The sequence below is a fragment of the Telmatherina bonti genome (genome assembly GCF_933228915.1).
Source record: "Telmatherina bonti genome assembly, chromosome: 2".
In the NCBI taxonomy this organism is placed as follows: Eukaryota; Metazoa; Chordata; class Actinopteri; order Atheriniformes; family Telmatherinidae; genus Telmatherina; species Telmatherina bonti.
In genome coordinates, this window is record NC_136620.1 from 38,535,516 (window position 1) to 38,555,369 (window position 19,854).

The 19,854-nt window shown below is 45.1% G+C and overlaps 1 protein-coding gene across 1 annotated transcript in view; it reads left to right on the top strand.

Annotated features, from left to right (window-relative positions):
- The window catches only part of hipk2 (homeodomain interacting protein kinase 2), a 65,031-nt gene that overhangs the window by 14,189 nt on the left and 30,988 nt on the right, over nucleotides 1–19,854 (top strand). Inside the window, exon 2 of the mRNA XM_079253247.1 lies at nucleotides 545–1,724. Coding sequence (XP_079109373.1) covers nucleotides 545–1,724 — 1,180 coding nt within the window. The remainder of the gene's footprint in view (nucleotides 1–544; nucleotides 1,725–19,854) is intronic.

Here is a 19,854-nt window from a genome sequence, read left to right on the forward strand (position 1 = left end):
GTATCTCTGCTCTGTCTCTGGAGCATCCCATGAAAGGGTATTCTTTCCATATGCACAGACTGTTTACATTGCTGCAGATGGGAACATAGGGAAATGGCATTTCCTTTGCATGAACCAGAGGTTTGCATAAGCTTTACTCATCTAAATCTAAATCTCTTTGTTCAGTTTTTGCCTATTTTTTATCTTATGTAACAATAGAAGAACTTCTAAATGTATTATCCCTTCCACACCAGTCTTTTATGTCTTCATATCTCGTGTTTTATCACAAAATATCAGAGAATAGCAGTACTTAAGAACAATTCTAAAGCAGCTAATGCTGACTGACAGTGTGATGTTATTTAAAGGGTACTATGATGTTAAAGAGTTCTTGGGATTACGGTGGTGATGCACCGGCATATAAGCTTGGTTTTTTAATGACCTGCCCTGACCCAAGCTGTTTTTATTTAAAGCTTGTGACTACCACTCATGTTTCAGACACTCTCAAATTCCTAACCTCTCACTTTCATTCCCCTCGCTCCTCCTCTCTGTTCCCCTCTTGTCACAGGTATGGCCTCGCATGTGCAAGTCTTCTCCCCTCACACTCTCCAGTCAAGTGCCTTCTTTAGCGTAAAGAAACTGAAGGTGGAGCCGAGTTGCAACTGGGATATGACCGGGTACGGCACGCACAACAAAGTCTACAGCCACAACAGCAGCAAGAACGTGTCGGCCACCAGTGGCGCCCTAGGCATCAACAGCTCCCTGCAGGTCGCCAGCTCCACCCTGCCCTACGAGCAGGCGCTCATCTTCCCAGCCAGCGCGGGCCACATCGTGGTCGCCTCAGCAAGCAGCACTTCGGGGGCCATCGGGTCTCTGCTGGGCAGCGGTGGCGGAGGCAACAGCAGCAGTAACAGCAGTGGTGGTGGAGGTGGCGGGGGTGGAAGCGGTGTGGGCGGCGGGGTCGGTGTTCACAACCTGACACGCCGCAGCACGGTGAGTCTCCTTGACACCTACCAGCGATGCGGGCTTAAACGCAAGAGTGAGGAACTTGACAACAGCAGCGTGCAGATTATTGAGGAGCACGGCCCACCGATGATCCAGAACGGCGGAGCCAGTGGAGCCACAGTGGCTACAGTAGCCACCGCCACCTCCACAGCAACATCCAAAAACAGTGGCTCCAACAATGAGGGAGACTACCAGCTGGTGCAGCACGAGGTGCTCTGCTCTATGACCAACACCTACGAAGTCTTGGAGTTTCTGGGGCGGGGAACCTTTGGACAGGTGGTTAAGTGCTGGAAGAGGGGCACGAACGAAATAGTGGCCATCAAGATCTTGAAAAACCACCCTTCGTACGCACGGCAGGGCCAAATCGAGGTCAGCATCCTGGCACGACTCAGCACAGAGAGCGCCGACGACTACAACTTTGTGAGGGCCTACGAGTGCTTCCAGCACAAGAACCACACGTGCCTGGTGTTTGAGATGTTGGAACAGAACCTGTATGACTTCCTCAAACAGAATAAGTTCAGCCCGCTGCCTCTCAAGTACATCAGACCCGTGCTGCAGCAGGTAGCCACAGCGCTGATGAAACTGAAGAGCCTCGGGCTGATCCATGCGGACCTGAAGCCGGAGAACATCATGCTCGTGGACCCATCCCGACAGCCCTACAGGGTCAAGGTCATTGACTTCGGTTCAGCCAGCCATGTGTCCAAAGCGGTCTGCTCCACTTATCTACAGTCCAGATACTACCGGTAAGAGCCTCTACGCTGATATTATAACAGTCTTGTGATGAAACAGACTAGTTTGATTGAAAGTGAGTTCCGCAGATGCAATGCTTGTCCTTGTTATTTCACTCTTTGCATCTTGTTTGATTTATCGTTGTTTCAGTGGGAATGCTTTTGTGGCTGAGCTGATTGTTTGTCCAAACATCCAGATTTGCTGCCAACCTTCTGAGCTGCTGCTGAAGTCCTCTCTGCATTCCAGCTCTATGTTTTTCTGCTGCTTGTTTAGCCCATTAGTTAATGTGAAACGGGGCATTTAAACTCAAAGGCTTGCAGAGTAGCCAGCTGCTTACTGTGTTTAATGTGATAAAAAAAAAAGCTAGCTTTGGTTCCACTTTGATGATTATACAGAACCTGCTTAGTTATTTAGAAGACCTGAGGGAATTTTTGAAGCGATGGCATTGTTCGGTAGCCCAGGGAGGTTTTAGGGGAAGAGAAGTGTTGTTTCCTGTTTTCATTGGTGGGTTATTGAAAAGATCTTAGACCAATTCCCAACAGAAGGAGGGCTCCAATCATGTGAGGTGGCAATCTTCCCAAAGGCATCTATCTATTCACCCTTCTGCTCCCCATGCCCTGAGACCCTCACCCCCCCATCACTGACTGGCTCCCATTTCCCTTGGGATTGAGATGAGGGGTCAGCCTGAGTTCTCCTTGTAATATGTGCTTGTAATCCACACCAGTGGGTCCTGCATTAGAACCAGATGACTCCCAGGGAAGACCTCTCTTTCTTCTCTCAGCACTTAAAAAAAAAATCTTTTTCACCCATAGCAAACAGTGTGTTTAGGTTTCAGCAGAGGCAGCATTTGAGGAGCTGTGTAAGGAGTCAAACAGTGTCTGTGTGTGCACAGAGAGCAGCTTTGTTTGGGGCTCAGGCCTGGAGCCGGCTCTGCAGCTGATGAAGGAACAGGTGTGTGTGTTTGAGCTGTTCTACCACATGCAAACACACACACACCATGTGGCAAGTGCGTGTGGGTCATGTTCTGTCTGCTTTTATTATTTCAGTAGTATATTGTTGGTTTAAGGCAGTTTTCCTGTTAATATGTGAAGTCTTCCAAACAGCAGAAAATAGAAATGAGCGGTAATGAAATTCATTTTTCCATTTCCACTTTATTAAACTTCTGATCACATATGACAGGTGTATCATTTTAATTGGCCTGCTGTGTTGATTGAAGTCAGTTTTTAACCACTACCTCTCAGCCGTCTCTCCTAAAACCACAACATGTCAAAAACTTGCATGGGAATGGGGCCGTACATGCCAACAGGACGGTGCTGTTGTTAGTTAAGTATGTCAACCTCAGGTAAACAACAGCAGTTCCTGTTGTTGCTTCTTACAGTAAGTCAACAAGCAGGTTATAAAACATTCTTGTTTGTCTTCTCTGGGACTGACGAGCGGAGGATAGCAGAGATCATCCCTTCATTTCCTGTTGGCAGCACAGAGGTGGAATCAAAGACTTACATAGACCAGAAAATTAGCCATCACCTACCAGAAGCCAGACTTGGGACTTGGCGAAGCGGGTTTTCAGCACTGCGATGGTGGTGTGAAAGTGTGTGGCAGGGTTTTTTTTTCAGTGCTGCATAATGACTGTGTGTCAGCAGTGTGTGTGTGTGTGTGTGTGTGTGTGTGTCTTAACAGGACTCATTGTGAGGAATCAGGCAAGTCTCACAATTCATTTCAAAGAATGAGCTCATGGAAGATGAGTACCATGGGTGTCTTAACACGACGCAGTGGTCAGCAAACAGATTTTGACTGTGGGAAAAGTTCAGTGTGAGTTCAAAGCGTAGAGGAGAACATCAAACCATCTTTCATGGTTGCAGATGAGAAGATAACTGGATCTGTTGCCTGTACCTTGACAGGGTGGAGATTACATACAGGTGTGCTTACCCAGCTCTGTGGAACTGGCTCCATGTTACTTTATATCGACCATTACGGCAACCACATCCCTGCTCTGTATTGATTCCTGTTGAATAAAATGTCCATCTTTTTTCTGAACAATGCCTGCCTTTGTTTAATAAGATGAAACGACCTCAGAGAATAATACTAATAGCTGTTTGCATTTTGGACGCCGTAGATATTGTTTGCTGTTGATGTTACATGTCCTGTAACAGCCTTGCAAATGAGTTATGGATTTTCCACAAGGTTGAGTCATGCAAATAAAATACCACCATTCAAGGTAAACAAGATCAGCTATCAGTGTGCTTTGAGTTTCAACTTTGTTCGCCTCGCTGCTCTCAGACTACAGGGTCACATAGTTCAGCTCATCTGTCTTTGTCCAATAGGCCTGTCTGCACTTGATGCAGATAAAACTTTACGTTTCTTAAACACATGCATCTTAAAAATTCTAAATCATAAGTGCTTTTTAGGTCCAGGTTACATCATTTAATGACCTAACTGCAACCCTACATCTATTTATCCTTCCTTCTTTTCCTTTCTTGCTCGTCTTCTTCCCTCTTCCATGCAGCTAATGACGTAACAGGTAAGCTTGCTAGTCAAGCTTACCCTGTGCCAGATAAAAGGATTATTGTCTCGTCCCAGTTGGACATTTTTGTCCTATTTATCTCATCGGGTTAAAGCCATGAGATTGGTGAAAAGCAGCAAGACGCTACCTAACTTTATGTGAAGTTTCCTGAGGCAGTTCGGCTGGTGGGAACAGACATTGTGGTGGCTGCTGGCTGAAGCAGGGAGGTGTGGAGTGCAGACAGAGGCGTGCATTGAAGGAAAAAAATGTTCTCACCCTGCATGTGTATCTGCTGAAATGTCTAAAGGGCCTTCTTATTCAAGGATGGCACATAATGCCGCCACATGACGGCAGATTTTCTGGTGCTGTTAAGAGCATGTAGCTAACTTTGATATCTGGACCTTGTGTGTGATTCTCAGACAGAATTTTTGGGAATTTTCTCATTGTAGTATTGTTGGTTCGGTTCATGGAGTTATGAAAACAGGAATTCTGACATGTTGTTTTTTTACCCAGCTTTTTAAGATGTCGCAGTCAGAGATCTCAGTCCCACGTTACACCAGATAAAAGTACTGAAACCGTATTTCTGCATCAGTATTCAACACACTGTATGTATGTCGTTTTTCTTTTATCATGTTGTGTATCAAACCACACCAGAATATCTTCCTAATTTATTGTTTTGAGCTATAATATTTTAAATTAGTTAAATAGCAGCAGACTTGTACGCTGCTGCAGCTACCTACTGCTCTTCCAACTCGTCTTATCAATACGATGATGTCTTTTCATGAGAAAATGCTCCACATTCACCTGCTATCTTTCATCTTTTCTATTTAACATTGTGCTGATTGGTGCACGAGGGTGAGTCCCACTGAAACAGCATCAGTTGAGAGGATTCGGTTAACGGTTATTTGTTTTTATGGGCGCATGCTGTTTGGCAGAAAATTGCTCCAGAGAAATTTTGTCACATTATTGATCTTTGTGATTATTCTGTTATGTTTTTTAACATCTGAAGGGGCAGCAACAAAACTGCGAGCTAGTATGAAGATTTTAATACCGCTTCCATGTGTCTGCAGTATTATTTGTCACTGAAATCAAGAAAAACACTGAGCGACCTGGCTTATTAATATTTCCCTGCAGCCTCGCTTTGTTTGCACCACAGAGGTTTTAGACAAACTCAACACTGACAAGGTCATGCAGTTAGTGTGCAGGTGGGGTTTAGGTTCTTTCCATTTTCATAGGAAGTAGCGTGACTCCATTAAAAACCTTCTGCGATTTGTTTCTTCACATTAGATGCTTTACACCGGCTTGCTTCACACATGGCTGAACGACAGACAGCAAATTCCTCTTGTAATTAAATGCTTTAATATTAACTAAGAAGCCTGATGGTGAGTTACTACACACACATCATCCCTTCACAGCTTGCGTATGAGATTGCCTGTCTGCAGCACGTACACATGAATGAACTGCATGTACAATCCATCAGAGGCTTGATGGGTGCAGGTAAAGGTGTGGACTGAATCTGAGAAATTGTGGGTAAAAGTAAAATGAGTCAAAAGCTTCCATGAGAGAAGATTCCACTTGTTGATCTTGTCATTTTAAGCTCCAAGTGTCTGAAGTCCCCTAGTGGAAAAGAGCTCAAGGCAAATGAGCGGTGCCCGTAACCGTGCTGAACTTCTGACACATGGCCCCAACAGCTGATGACATCTACTGCAGGTATCAGTTTGACAAGCAGAGCAGTCGTCTGAGTGTAAGACGAGTCCCTGCCTCACCTGTCTATCTATCGCTCTATCTGTTCACGTCGCACATCTCGACAGACAGGACAGGCGTTCCAGCACATTTAGCCTGCCTCCGTGCGGAACATCAAGGGGTGTTTTAATAAATGAGGTTGCTATTAGTTACTGTTCTCTGAAGCGTGTGTTAAAGTGTATGTGTTTATGTGCCAAAGAGGGAGAATGGAAGGCAGGTAAGCGGCAGGATCAGGTTACTACGGGGTGGGGGGTGAATTAGAAGAGAAGATTGGCTCGGGGTGCTGCTAATAGTCCAGGTGTTGTTTAGCACAAGATTCTCCAGAAAAGATTTTGAACAGGGAGGAAAAATGAGGGAGAGAAGGTAGAAAGGGATTTAGATAGAGGTGTGTTGATGCCTCTTTGTTTTGCATTCCTTACCGGTACCTGGAACAAGGAGTTCTCTCCCAAAGCAGTGGCAGATTATTACAAATGCAGATGAGCTTTCATTAGCTTCAGCCTGACGGGGCTGCTGTTGAAACGCTCTAACCTGTTTTTTGTTTTGTTTTTTGCTGACTTTCAGGTTGCTTTGTTTTATAATTAGCTTTTATATGTGCAGCTTGTGACCGCTCAGGTCCAGCTCTGTCTTGCTGTTGTTGACTGTAGATGCTAAGGCAATTGATTATTATCAGGAACTGGCATATAAAAGGAAGACCCCTAAAATGATAATTACTGCACTGTGTATCCACTGTTGTGCTCTTTATGACAGTTATAATACCTTACTATGCATGACAGAATCCTAATAACTTGTTTCTCATTTATAATTTGCCTCTGGGCAGCTCTTCCATGTGTCTCCAAAGAGCAGTCAGCAAGCAGGAGACATGTAGCAGCAAAGCTAATTAACCACCGGTAGTCAGGCATATGCATCAGAACGTATAGCCTTGGCTGCTCAGAGTCATTTTGGCAAATTATGAATGAGAAATTATTTAACACTTCGGGAAGAATGTGAACTTTGCTACAATGTGACAGGCTGCCCAGGTGCGCGCCTGACACCTATATGCATGTGTAATGTGGGACTCTGCTGATAAGACGTGGCTTTCTGAGTTTCACCACAACGTTTTATCCTGGATGCTTGTCTTTGTTCTCCCTCACAGTTCAATTTCCATACATTTCCCAGGATATTAAGCTGACGGAAATTAAGCTGCCTTGATAAAACGCAGCAAGCCGCCCACTCAGGCTCGCTAAGGCTGCAATCTCTCTGCTCTGTATTGATTGGCTCATTTGAAACATAGAATTTTTCCTCAGCCTTTTTTAGGGAATGATGGCAGCACATGAGCGAGAACTTTGTCAGTGTTTTGTTATTTGTTTTTAGTGAAGTTACTGCACAGCGGTGCAAGTGGAAATCACGAAGCGGTAGGTCACTAACACATCCTGGCTTGAAGATTTCTGACGATGGAATTTTCCTTCCATTAAGGTCTAAAGATCATTAACCATGCAGGTGAAGTTTCTCGCAGCAGCACTGGCAGATTCATTTTCATGTTTGCCACAGACTTGTGTGTTTTCGATAGGATTCCAGCATCAGTAGGTTGGCAGGGTGATGGCTGCCATCAGCGGCTGACTGGCACAGGTGCCTCTGGGTCTAAATAAATCATGAGGCCGCCTGCTGATCCCCTCCCTCCACCATTCCTGTATGCCCGCTATCCCTCCGCAGGGAGCTCCAGAAAGGGGGTAGCCCCCACCACCGCATGCTGGCTTGGCTTCTTCCAAACCCCCCCTCTTCCTTTTCTCTGCTTTCCCGCCTCCCCTCACCTTCCTTTCATCACAACCTCCTCCCCCCCATCACCTCTTCCATCCACTCACATGAATATTTAAAAGCTAACACCAAGACGGAAAATATGCCGCAAGGGCAATGAAGACTTTTGTAAAGAAAAAGGAAAAAAATGCTAAATTTAAGAGCCTTAATTTCCTCGTTTGATGCAGGTCATGAGATGAAATGTAAAGTTGCATAATTACAAAGAGAGTAAAGGGTTAAAAACAGAAACTGTTAGCAGTGGTTGCAGGGTGGACAGGAGAGACACCAACAGTGTGATCTGGACATCAACTGTCCAGCTGGGGAGGGAACTGTGGGTTTCGGGGAGGCCCAGTAGGGAGCTGCAGTGTGTGTGTGTGTGTGTGTGTGTGTGTGTGTGTGTGTGTGTGTGTGTGTGTGTGTGTGTGTGTGTGCAGAAGTCCATCCAGACTCCCATGAAGTTTTCTGCACAACAAAACAGATGCATTTGTTTTCTCATTTGAAGGAATTTGCTAATGTGCAGATATGAGGGTAAATAGTTGGGCTAATTTGCAGCAGGCGGGTGGGGGCAGAGCAAAGCAGCTGGGGCCCCGGCACAGACAGAGAAAAAGAGGCTTTGCTGACCTCCATTGCACCTCTCTTTCTTTTCCATCATTTAGTATCATCTCTGCTCAGCAGTGCGACTCAGTTCTCCACCGACCATTCACACATGTATCTGCTGGCTTTTGTGCCTTTTCGAGGCTTTTCACTTCGCTGGACAGAAAACGCTAAGCAGGCGGTTAAACGTAGCTTGTATTCCGTGTGACATTTGTCACTCCATAAAAATGGAGCTATTTTTCATTGCAGATTGCAGTTAAATGAGCCTCTGTTCTTACCACTCAGGCTATATTCAGCACTGCTCATAAAGTCTTAAAGCAACTTTGCTATGTCACTCTTGAGAATCCAGCTATTAGCATCCCATTTTTTATTACATTTAGGGCACTAAATACTAAATAGGCTCAGAAATGTTTGGTATAAGTTTCCATTGAAGAGGATAATGTGTTGAGTTACATGCAAGAATAAAGTAAAATAAAAGAAATGCCAAGAGCGGATTGTGTTTTTTTAAGATTAAGTTTTTCTGCTGTAACTTAAGGAGTTCCAGGAGTCGGTAAAGGAGTTAAAGTGTAAGATGAGCTCATGAGTTGTGTATTAATATGAAAGAAAGATGCAGTAATCTTTGAGCATTTTATAGTTGGTTTGATATGAGTCATACAATCGTGGTTAGAACTCAGAAGAAGGCCACTTCCACATAATTTTGCATAGTTTCAGCATCGTCACTCCTGTATTGACTCTGTGTCTCCTCACATATGGATGTCTCCAGGGGTTTCTGAAAATGAGCCAGAGGAGCTTTTCATCGAAATTGCTTTTTTGGAATATGAAGGCCGGTCTGTATTCTTTTGAAGCCTTGTGCTTGTCATAAAATAGGTCTGAAGAAAATCCTATTTCACCCAAGCTTGATAAATAATTTAAAATGACTAATAGCACCGTGTGACAGAGAATGTATCGCTGTGGCATATCAGATTGCGGTGGTTTCAGCCCAAGGCGTAATTTGTTTGGAAAAATAATTACTCCTATATTGGATCCTGGTTAAATATTAAAAGGGTTAGCATTAGGAATGGGGCAACATCCAAGAACGTTTTAGTCGGCTTCTTGGCAAACCTGTGGTGTTAGACATCACAACTGCATGCAGGCTGCCACACAACATTTCTATTCTGTTGCACAATTCAAGCTACTATGTGGCTAAATTTAATAAAGAATAACACTGCAAAATAATGAACTTTCTCTGTGTGCTTAGCCACTGAGCTTTAAAGCCTAATCCCTGTGTTTTATGAGCAAGGAGCGTCAGATTGTCTGTTGAGTTCAGCTGGTTATTGAGTGCACAAGCTGGGAGGCACCAAAAGAGCATTGAGGCGCTATATATCAGCCCAGAGAGGGGAAAGAAAAAGTGAGATTGTAGATAACAAGGCAGAAAATAAAATAAAAGGTAATAAAAGGAAAGAAAAAAAAGGATGAGAGCCTTAATTTATCACAATGAATAAGAACAGTAGCTGCTCAACTTATTTGCAACAAATTACAAAGGTTTTGCAGATAGAGATGCTTTTGCCACCCGACACCAGTCGTACCCCTGCTTGTGATCACTGAGCTGAGACAAGAAAATTCGTTGGTGTGTGCCATCAACATGATCCGAACATAACTCACATCGCCCGCCTTTAAACACAGGAGAGACATCAGGGTGGCTGCAACACGACCACTCAGTCTTTCATTACAGCCAGAATCCATATATCACACAGATGGCTTCTCTTTCAACAAAAACACTTTCCTTCCTTCTCAGCATACGCGCATGTTTCTCTCCTCCTCTTCGTCATTTTATGCTGGAATTTCTACAATGGCTTCAAGCAGGTTTGATATGCCAGATCCCTTCTGCACATACCATCCTTAATGTACAAAATAATCTATCAGTCAGCAAATGCAGAGGGTTTTCTGTAAGGGAGAAAAAAGGCACCTGCAGAAGAAAAGCCGCACTCGGGCTGCTTTCCCAGCTTAGCCTGTACAAATAGTTTTAATCCGCGTTTGTTTTCTGTTTTTGTTGAAATAAATTAAAACCATTAACATGCATCACTTCTCCAGTTCTAAAAAAAAAAAAAAAGAGTTTGTCTGTTGCTAAAATCGTCATGGCAACCAAGGCTCTTGTTCCCAAAGTGATCTGTTTGTCTCTGAAGGTCCAACACCTGAACTAGACCGGGGCTGTTTTGATCTTCCTCCCCGCCTGCAACCGACAGCTGTGCACTTTACGGACAGGGAGGGCCCTTGAGCCACACTCTCATCTCGCTGCTATTGTTTTCCCAGGTGGGCCCGGACACCCTATCAACCCCCCACAACCCCCCAAATCCCGCCAACCTCTCCTTCTCTATCACCTTCTCACTCTGGTTCCTGCTCTCAATCTCTTCCTCTTTCTCCCTCACTCGTCGGTCTTTGTTCCACAGGGACCTGTGGTCCAACTGAAGCTCTCGGTTACACAAAGGAAACCCAAATTGGCTTTCATCTGCAGCCTGTTACCAGGTGTGTACATTGTGCATTTGTGCTTCCTTTCTTTGCAGAAAAAAGTATAGATTTTACCAGTGGCAATGTTATCATTATTGGCTTTGAGTCATAGCTCCCTTTGCAGGAATGCTTGCTTCTCTTACAACTCCCTTTCATTTCTTCTTTAAGTCTTTGTCATTCCAGTGTGCCCGTGTGTGTGTGTGTGTGTTTATTTTGAAGCAGGTTAAAAATGCAAAAATAGAATAAGGATGTCCTTTCTGTCCTTTAATCCATTGTGTGTCAATAAGGGTGGCCAGCTCTTGACATAGCACATGTAGGTGCTACAAGAGCACAAAACCCCCAAGAGCCCAAAGTCCCAATTCAACCCTGTTATTCACAGTGTCACCATGGTGACAATGAGGCTCCGAGTCAGAAACAAAGATGTGCTTTTTTTAAATAAGCTCACGGCCCGTTCCTGAAAGTGTATGTGTAGGCAAAGGAAAGATGGCCTTCCGTGCTGCCCCCCTCCCCCCTCCACTCGCAGAACAGCTGAGAAAACTGCAGGGAGCTTTCATTAGCCATACTTATCCCCTGTCTCTTTTTCCCATATTTGCTTCATTTTTACAACTTTCCATCCGTCAACCTCTCTGAACCCCCTACTCTCCCTCCCTCCCTCCGATGTCCTCCTGCTTCTGTCCATCCCTCCCTTCCTCTCCATTTCCTTTATCCTGACCTGTGTCCCTGACGCAGATCTGCCTGGCATTTCAATCATCACATCTACAAGCCCTAGAGGATCTAAAAGCCTCATCCCTCACAGCTGGCCGTAAGGGTACAGAGCCTCAGAATATACAATATTTCAGCATGCAGTGCTTGGATGTTTGAGTAGAGGCTTTGCATGAGCATGTTGGAGAACACTGAGCAGGCCTTGAGGCTGTGAGATGCATTTAATGTCAAAGATAGAAAAATAAATCTTTTAATCTCTTCATATAGTAAAATAGGAATATGTAATATAGCAAAAAAAAAAAACAAAAAAAAAAAAAAACAACTCAGAAACAATGTGCAAATGTGCATCTGTTCTTTCCTTTTAGTGCACAAACAGGTGGTTAGGGAGAAAGGAGGTCATATTGTATTGCGCCTTCCTTTGTGTGTGTTTGCTAACAGGTGTATGCTTCTCGGAGATATCTGCACCCACAAACACTGCAAACACGCGAGCTGCTGACAGAGTTAACTCTGCCGCTCTTAAATAAGTCAAAAACAAACGTCACCGCAGGAGGAGAGAGTTTAACTGACTCCTTGAGCTTGTGTGTGCGCGTCTTTGTGCTTGGCTCTGATCTCTGAATCATAAATGCACATTGCAACTCAAATCTATCGTAACTGCAGCACCTGTTCGACAGAAATGCCAGCGTCAGTGAAAAAGCCAGTCTATTTGTTTGTCTGGCCTTCTATCAGGCTGTTTTGTTTGCCTTTTCTTCTTGAGTGCAGTGAATCATAAATGATGTGAGGAGTGTATCGGTGCCTCGGAGAGGCTCTGTGCAGGGCACCAGCAACCTGCCACAGTTCTGCTTTCTCTCCTCTTTATTTTCACTCCTAAAAAGCTTGCTCTCTTCTCTCCCTAATTCAGTCTTTTTGAAGTTTTGATTTATGAAAACCAGCCTTTTTGTCAGGATAATTCTATAAAGTTGTCTCCTTAAACCAGGCTGTAACAGCTATTTTACATGTACAGCAGACAACTGAAGAGGTACTGATCCCAAAACAGAGCAAATTACTGCTCATGAATGTTCACATGATAACTTTTAATTTGCTCTGTCAGTCTAAGTCCACTTTTAAAAGGTTTATTTTGCAGCAGCTATGAACAGTGCATTGTCAAAATAACGATTATCAGGAGTTTAGATGATCTCTGTCATAAAGCGAGGGAAGAAACTGCGTTTGTTTAAACAAACACAAAGTAAGGAGAGAGAAAGTCCCGCCTCTCTTTCCCATTGTTAAAGCTGAATGTGAAAAGTGCTATTTGCATTACAAGGTTCCTGTGGAGCAGAGTAAAATGCAGGCAGAGCTGTGAGCAAAACGAACACTCTCAGGGTGGCCCTGCTCTAATTGCAACCGGGGTGCATTTACTGATTATAGTTAAGTGCTCCAAAATGGTCCCCTGCTTTCTGTTACATTGACCCACTCCCTCTCCTGGTGGATGTGGTCAATAGCAAGCCTGTTGAGATGTCTTTCCACTGAGGGAAGAAAACAAGGTCCAATAGTGCCCGTCTCTTTGCTTCATCTCCCAAAGCAGACCGGCGAAGAGCAAGGGGAGGTTCAGATGGAGGAAGCACTGATCTTAAACCAGCATTTAAAGCAAAAGACGTGAGACGTCTGGAAGAGGATGGATGGTCTTGGTGCTGGAAAGAAAATGTTGAATTAGGATAGAAATGCCAAACCAGTCCTGCGGATATCCATAAAAGATTTAACTAGTTGATTGATGTTATTTATCTTTTGTTTTGTACGTGCATGTGCAGCTCATGACTATTCATGCTGCTGCAAAATCATGCGAGTGCGGTCAAATGGAAATTAATGGAATGCAAAGTGGAATGTAAATGTACTTAAAGAGAGGGGGGGGTGAATTTTGGCTAAAGATGTGGACGGTTGCATGCTTAGATAGGACGAGGTCAGTGTTTTGTATTCTCTCTCTTCCCCGTTGCCTCCGTTGTAACAGGAGGCCCCGCAGTGGGGGAGCAGACCGGGGTTGATATAACAGCCACTGGATCACACAAGCTTTGATCTTCCCCCTGGGTTTCTCTGCCTCCATGGGATAGTCTTTAGGCCTAGTGATGAGGAGGTGGGGATCTTACACCCCCTCTACTCCTGGCTCACTAGCAGGTCGCACAGTTTAATCACACAGATGGCATTTTTCAGCAAAAAAATTCCCAAAAAAAGGTGATGAAAAAGTCGAGACTCATTCTGAATAGCTCCAATGTTCTTTATGAAGTCCTTTTTTTGTGCTCATCTCACCGAAACAAAGCCAGAGGCGTTCTCTTAAGGAGATACCGCCCTCTAGATGTTTTCAGACAAAGGTTTTGGGGCCTTTCTTCAGGTATAATGCTTTACATAACCCATCACTGTGATGCAACTCCTTCTCCCTCTGCTGCTTTCAGAAACCTTGCTTTGTCCCTCTTCATTTCAGTCTGCCCTTGTGTCATAATCTCTCTCATGGCTGGCATGATCCTGATCCAATTTACGCAATTAAGTGATGTCACTGCTCTGCGTTGCTCACAAAGACTGCATCAATGCAGACCTGGCTTTTCTAAAAGTAACAAATCCTTGAGGATCTGTGGACTATTAAAGCTGTTATTCACATAGCTTACAGTTATACGAGGGGAGAAATCAAAAGTCAGAAAATAACAAGGCCCATTACATAAACACGGAGAAGTAATTGGAGTAGAGAAAAAGTTTCTTTTACTATAGAAGCTAGCAAAATCACTACATGCCAATTAGTGTGTGAGTGTTTTATGAGTTTGGCGAGCTGACGTGGAGGGATTTGTGTGCATGCAAACGTGTGCATGTCCTAGTGTGGGATAGAGGTTAGTCTTGTGTGACTAATACAACACAAAACCTTTGTTTTTTGAGCATAAATCCCAACAAGAGCTCATAGCAACCACAGTTCTGTTAAAAAAAAAACGGTGCTATCATCGTAGGGTAGGACTCCTTTTGTTTGTGTACACGCTGGACTTCTGTATGCACATCTGTGTGTGCATGCACAAACATCCAACTGTGCTGCATGATTACATTTCCAGGACGTGGTCAGTGCCTCTTATAAGTTCATGCATCCATACAGCTTAAAAGAATTGCTGTTTTTCGGGTTAACAAGCACACCTGCCGCACAATGAGTCAGGAAGGCATGTCGAGAGATTTTGAACACAGGCAGAGCAGCAGGAGGACAAACGGCAAGCTGGAGGATTGGTAAGAAAGAGACAGATAGACTTACAGACAGATAGAGGTCAGGGTCTAGCTGCAGGGAGAGACAAGCCTTTTGAATGAACATTTAGGTTAGACAGGCTGGGTGTTTGCCACTGCCCTCAGACATAGATCAAACCAAAAGAATAGAGTAGAACCAGCCATCCAGGACACATCGCATCGCTCAAGGCCCAATGTCAGCTGTCCTGACTGGGGCAGGGTCTCTGCCTCCCTCCCCCTAGAGGGGAGAAGATCCAAGGACGTCTTCCAAAGTTTCCATGGTTGCATCTCTCAGCTCGATCCAGTTTGTTTGGAACATGCTTTACTGCACCGACCCACATTAATGAAGCGCTTACAGACTTAACCCTTAGGTGACCGGCTAGCTGGTTAAACACATCTGCTGAAGTCACGATGCCCCGTTTGTGCTGAGTTCCTATTTCATGCTGCCGTGACATTTCGGCAAGCGTATGATGGGAAATGAGGTGGGTTTGTGTTTCCTGTGTGCCGTGCAGCATGCCTGATGATAATGAGGCAAAGAAAGGCTGGAGGAGAGAGGTGGGGTCAGCATGCTAGTAATGGCTGTATGTTGATGCCTCACTTGCAGCATAGAGTGGCTCGGAGATATATGCTATCATTCTCCACCTTCTTTTTTCCCCTCATTATCCCCCCCTGCATTTCTCTCCATCTCTGTCCTCCCCCAACCCATGCTTTTTCTACTCTCATACCTCTCCATGCCCTTCACTACCTTACCCACCCCCCCTCCACTACCTCCTCCCACTCCATCTCCCTTCTGGTATTCCTCTCCTCCTCCCACCCTCTCAAAATGCCTCTCTCCCAGAATATGAGATACATTTGTTTTCCTGCGCCAAGCTTCAGGAGTGGGACGCGTGGCGTGCGAAGTGCTGATGTGTTGGTTTCTGGGTAATTATAACATCCCTCGGTCTCCAAGAAAACTCTAAACTAATGTTTAATTTGCCTCCCTGCTCAAAGGAAGCCCTCCTTTGTTATTGCTGTGGCAATTAGCTGCAGCCAAGGCCCAGGCATTTCCTGTGATTGTTGTGATTTGCATAGAGAGCGAATCCGACAGTATCAAGACCCTGTACCTCTTCTCTCACTGCCATACATGCAGCCACCATCTCCTCCCATCTTGTGCCTTTTTCTTCCTCCCCTCCTCTCCTTCTGCACCTCCTGCCGACTCTCCAGGCCGAGTATCTGATACTGATTGACAGAGCAGGTATCAACTGACCCTGTGATTTTATATATTTATTTTTCTTTGGAAAAGAAAGTATCACATGTCTTTTCCCTGCATGGCCAACCTCTGTAGCTTCAGCCAGCAGCTCCTAATTAAGTGCTAGCTGGTGGCACTCCACTGAGGATGGCACTAATGGAGGTTGTTAACTGTAGGTATAAACATATTTTCTGTGCTGTAGATGCAGATGCCACTCCATGTTTATGTTATGCGGCGTGCTGCAAACACACCACATGCATACAGGCCTGTTTTATGCATATGTGTGCTTAATAAGATCATAAGTCTAAAAGTAAACAGCTACGTTTGTGAGAGTGTTGTATGAGAGAAACTACAGAGCAGCATCACTACATCGCAGTGGCTGTTGTGTTTTCTGCTCCGGCCGGATAAGAAATAGATCCCCCCTGTCTATTTAATCTCAGTGCGAGCTGAGCGGCCTTGCTTTGTGATGGTGCTACAGCACAACTCTGTACCAAAGATTTCACATTTTCCTTGATCAGCAAACGTGTCCCAGTTTTGAGACAGTTTTTTTTTTTTTTTTTAGAAAACTTTGCTTTAAATGTATTAAACTAACCTTAATGAACTGCCATACAATGGTTAATTTCCATAAATACAACCCCTCCTTCGCAGCTTTGCTGGCCTACAGTCATTAGAATACCTGAATGAATTTGCATTCCCTTATCAGCTACTGCCGCTGTGTCTGTGCTTGCCATTATAGTAGCACCTTGTGATATGATGCCCACGTTTCCTACCCCGCTTCTCTCTTATGCTCTCATCAGATTATTAGAAATGGTATTTTCCCATTTGTGAGTTTAATGCTGAGAGCCGTGGCTTCAGGGAGCCTATTTAGTGGGAAAAAAGAGATGGAAAGATGGAGTAGAAAGAAAGCAAACTAGAGGGAGAGAGAGACGAGTAGGCACTAAACTAATGGTGAGATAGAGGGTAAGCTGCAGGGGCTGTTAAACCTGAGGAGTGGCTAATCCGTGAGACGGCGCTCTGCACTCATCTGCTCCAGACCGGTGTGTCATGGTCGCCGAGTGGCACATCCAAGACCCCAGAAGTCAAACATAGACTCCTGATCTATATTTCAAAGCTGAGAGTGGAGAGGAATTCAGTAATGAGCTCCCATCTTCCTTTTGGTAGCAGAAGACTCTCTTTGTGGAACTAATTGAAAGTGGCATGTGGAGCACTGGGGAGCTCTTTGGGGGCTGCGCCGCGTTTCAAGGGATGTGGAGAGATAAGCCTTCATGCCGCTGTGGCTTTTGTGTCACAGGTCTGAAATAAACAGATCTCTTAGAGTGGAGTGATGCACTTTACGGCTGCAAGTGTGTCTGTGTAGGACGGGCGAGTGGGGGGCTGGAGGAGATGGGGGTGGGTGGGTTGCTGCATTTGTGAGCGTGGATACATCGGTGCATTTCTGCCATTGCTTTGTCTACAACAACCTGTGTCCATTACCGTCATTTCACCCCCCCAACATTCTGCATCTCTTCTCCCCCTCCCCTTAATAAATCCAGTTTTCTGTGTCAGCCCATCAGAGATGCGGCGTGTGTCTGTGTGTGTGCACGTTTGTGCAGATGAGCATGTGTTATTTGGGCTCTGTGGGAGCAGCTCAGATCGGAGATGGACTCTTTCTATTACAGATATGGAAATGATGGAAATAGCCCAGAATGTTGCAGTTAGGCTGATATACCACATGGCATTTGCTGAAATGATGAAGCGCCGGCTGGCCTTTAGTAGTTACAGACTCACATCAAGGAACACAAACGCATCCACACCAATGCAGAAACACACACTGGTAGCTCAAGGCAGGTGTGTGTATATTGTTTTCCTTTCTGGCTTTTTTTTTAAAGGTAGCGAAAGAAACAACAACCAATGAAGAGGAAGTACACATGTCAGTCAGACTTCTTCCTTTTTTTATACACCCCAAATGCAGCTCAAGACATTCCTTAGTGGTTAAAGCTGTGGGAAAATGTGCTTTAGTCCAGGCAGAGAGGCTCCGTAACAAACAAGCACACACACACCTGACTCAGCTACCAGTCTGCTCATCCTCACCTCTGATTGATAGTTTGGGAAGTTTTGATGATCCCCTCTCTCAGTCTCACCAGGGTCTGCTTTCTCTGGGGCTTCCCAACTTGTCTCATACATTTATTTATTACATTATTGAGCTGGTTTCATATATCGACTGCTCGAGCTGTTTGCTGGCAACAAGATAGCTTCGCAGTCACAGATGTTATTAGATTATGTTCTCTGTTTGCTGACATCTCTTTTTACTCCTGTCGACATGACGCACCTTTAAAAAAAACCCAGAGTATAAAATCAGCGTGCTTTGAAAAGGACTCATTAACATTCTGGCAACTCTGTGACATCCCGATCCTCTGTTGCTGTGGCCTGCGACCCGTCTGTTTAACCTCATCATGCAAGCTGTGAATGAGCTGATGGGAGCTAGAAGTGGACAGTTTCTCCCACAGCACAATTAGAAATGCTGATGTTTCAGAGAAAGAAGGAAATGTTCTGTTTTGTGGCGTGTAACATCCTGAGCAGGAGTGGTTCTGCTGAGAGTCTGCCAGGGAGGCAGAGAGCAGCCCAGCTTAGTGCCCAGCTGTGAGGCTTCCCCCTCGGGCCTGGGGAAGCATGTGGAATGCGGCTGATGTGACTCTAGTTCAGGCTGGAGATAGCAAAGGCCCAGGGCGTGCAGCTGTGAGCAGTGATGTCTGGAAACAGAGTGTGTGCACGTCCATTTTGTTCGAATAAAGACGGCGATCATTTGTGGGTTCATTTGTGTCTTCATGCCTCCGTGTGTGTGTGTGTGTGTGTGTGTTTGTGTTTGTATTTATACATGCAGTGCTGTTTATGACCCTCTGCTGGCCACAGCTGAGCCCCCCCCTCCCAGGGAAAGGAACGACATTCAGACTCATTTCCTGTTTGACGGTTCAGGTCACACTCTAGCGCCTCGCTCATCGGAGACGTCTGGAATGTGAGACAGGACCAGATTACAACAAGCTGCGTCCCTCAAGGATTGGTCGGTTTGCCAGTCAGCTGATTTCTGCTCCGTCCGACGCGAGCGTGTCACGGCGGGGTGACAGCTTGCTTTTGTTCCGGAGATTTCCTGTCCTGTTCTGAGCAAAGGGTCGGTTAAAGTGCAAAAAAGAGGCGAAGCTCCTCTTCTCTGTCCCCCCCACTACTCCATACACTCCCTGCACTCTCTCTCTCTCTTTTCCCGCCACTCGGATCCCCACTACTTCTTCCTCCCCAGTCTCCCACCCACTAACCAATTACAGCGCTTTGTGTGTCAGGGAGGAGTGATCTGATTGGCTGCGCCGGGGTGTTTTGGAGGTCAGGGTTGTGTTCGTTTCACACCGTGTCCTTTTGGACTCCTTCCAGCAGCGTGTTCACACAGACTGCAGAAGGAAACTTAAGACAGAGTAGGAGAACGATGGAAACAAGATGAAACAGAGATGTTTTACTACACAAAGCCCTTTTTTGATATGATTCCCTCCTTGAGAAATTGTAAATCTGTCACGCTAACGCAGTGACTTAAAATTCACATCGACTCCTTCAGGCACCTCCAGAGCTGCATCTCCACAGTTTGTTCTTGCTGTTGCCTCCAACTCCACAACAAAAGGAAATGTTTGGAGCAGAATGCCTTTGTTGTGTGTGTGTGTGTGTGTGTGTGTGTTCACTGGAAGGGGATGGTCCTCCCTCTGGGCAAAGTAAGCTAAGACAGGAAAACACCTGGCTAAGAAAGGCAATTATCAGTTATAGAGCTGTCACAGGACGTGCATAGCTGCGTGGAATGTCTTCATCACATACAAGCCATGATGAAAGCATATTTGTTCTCTTATAAGTCTCCTCTTGAAAAAAGAAGTCTGTCATTATTTCCCAAGAGCAA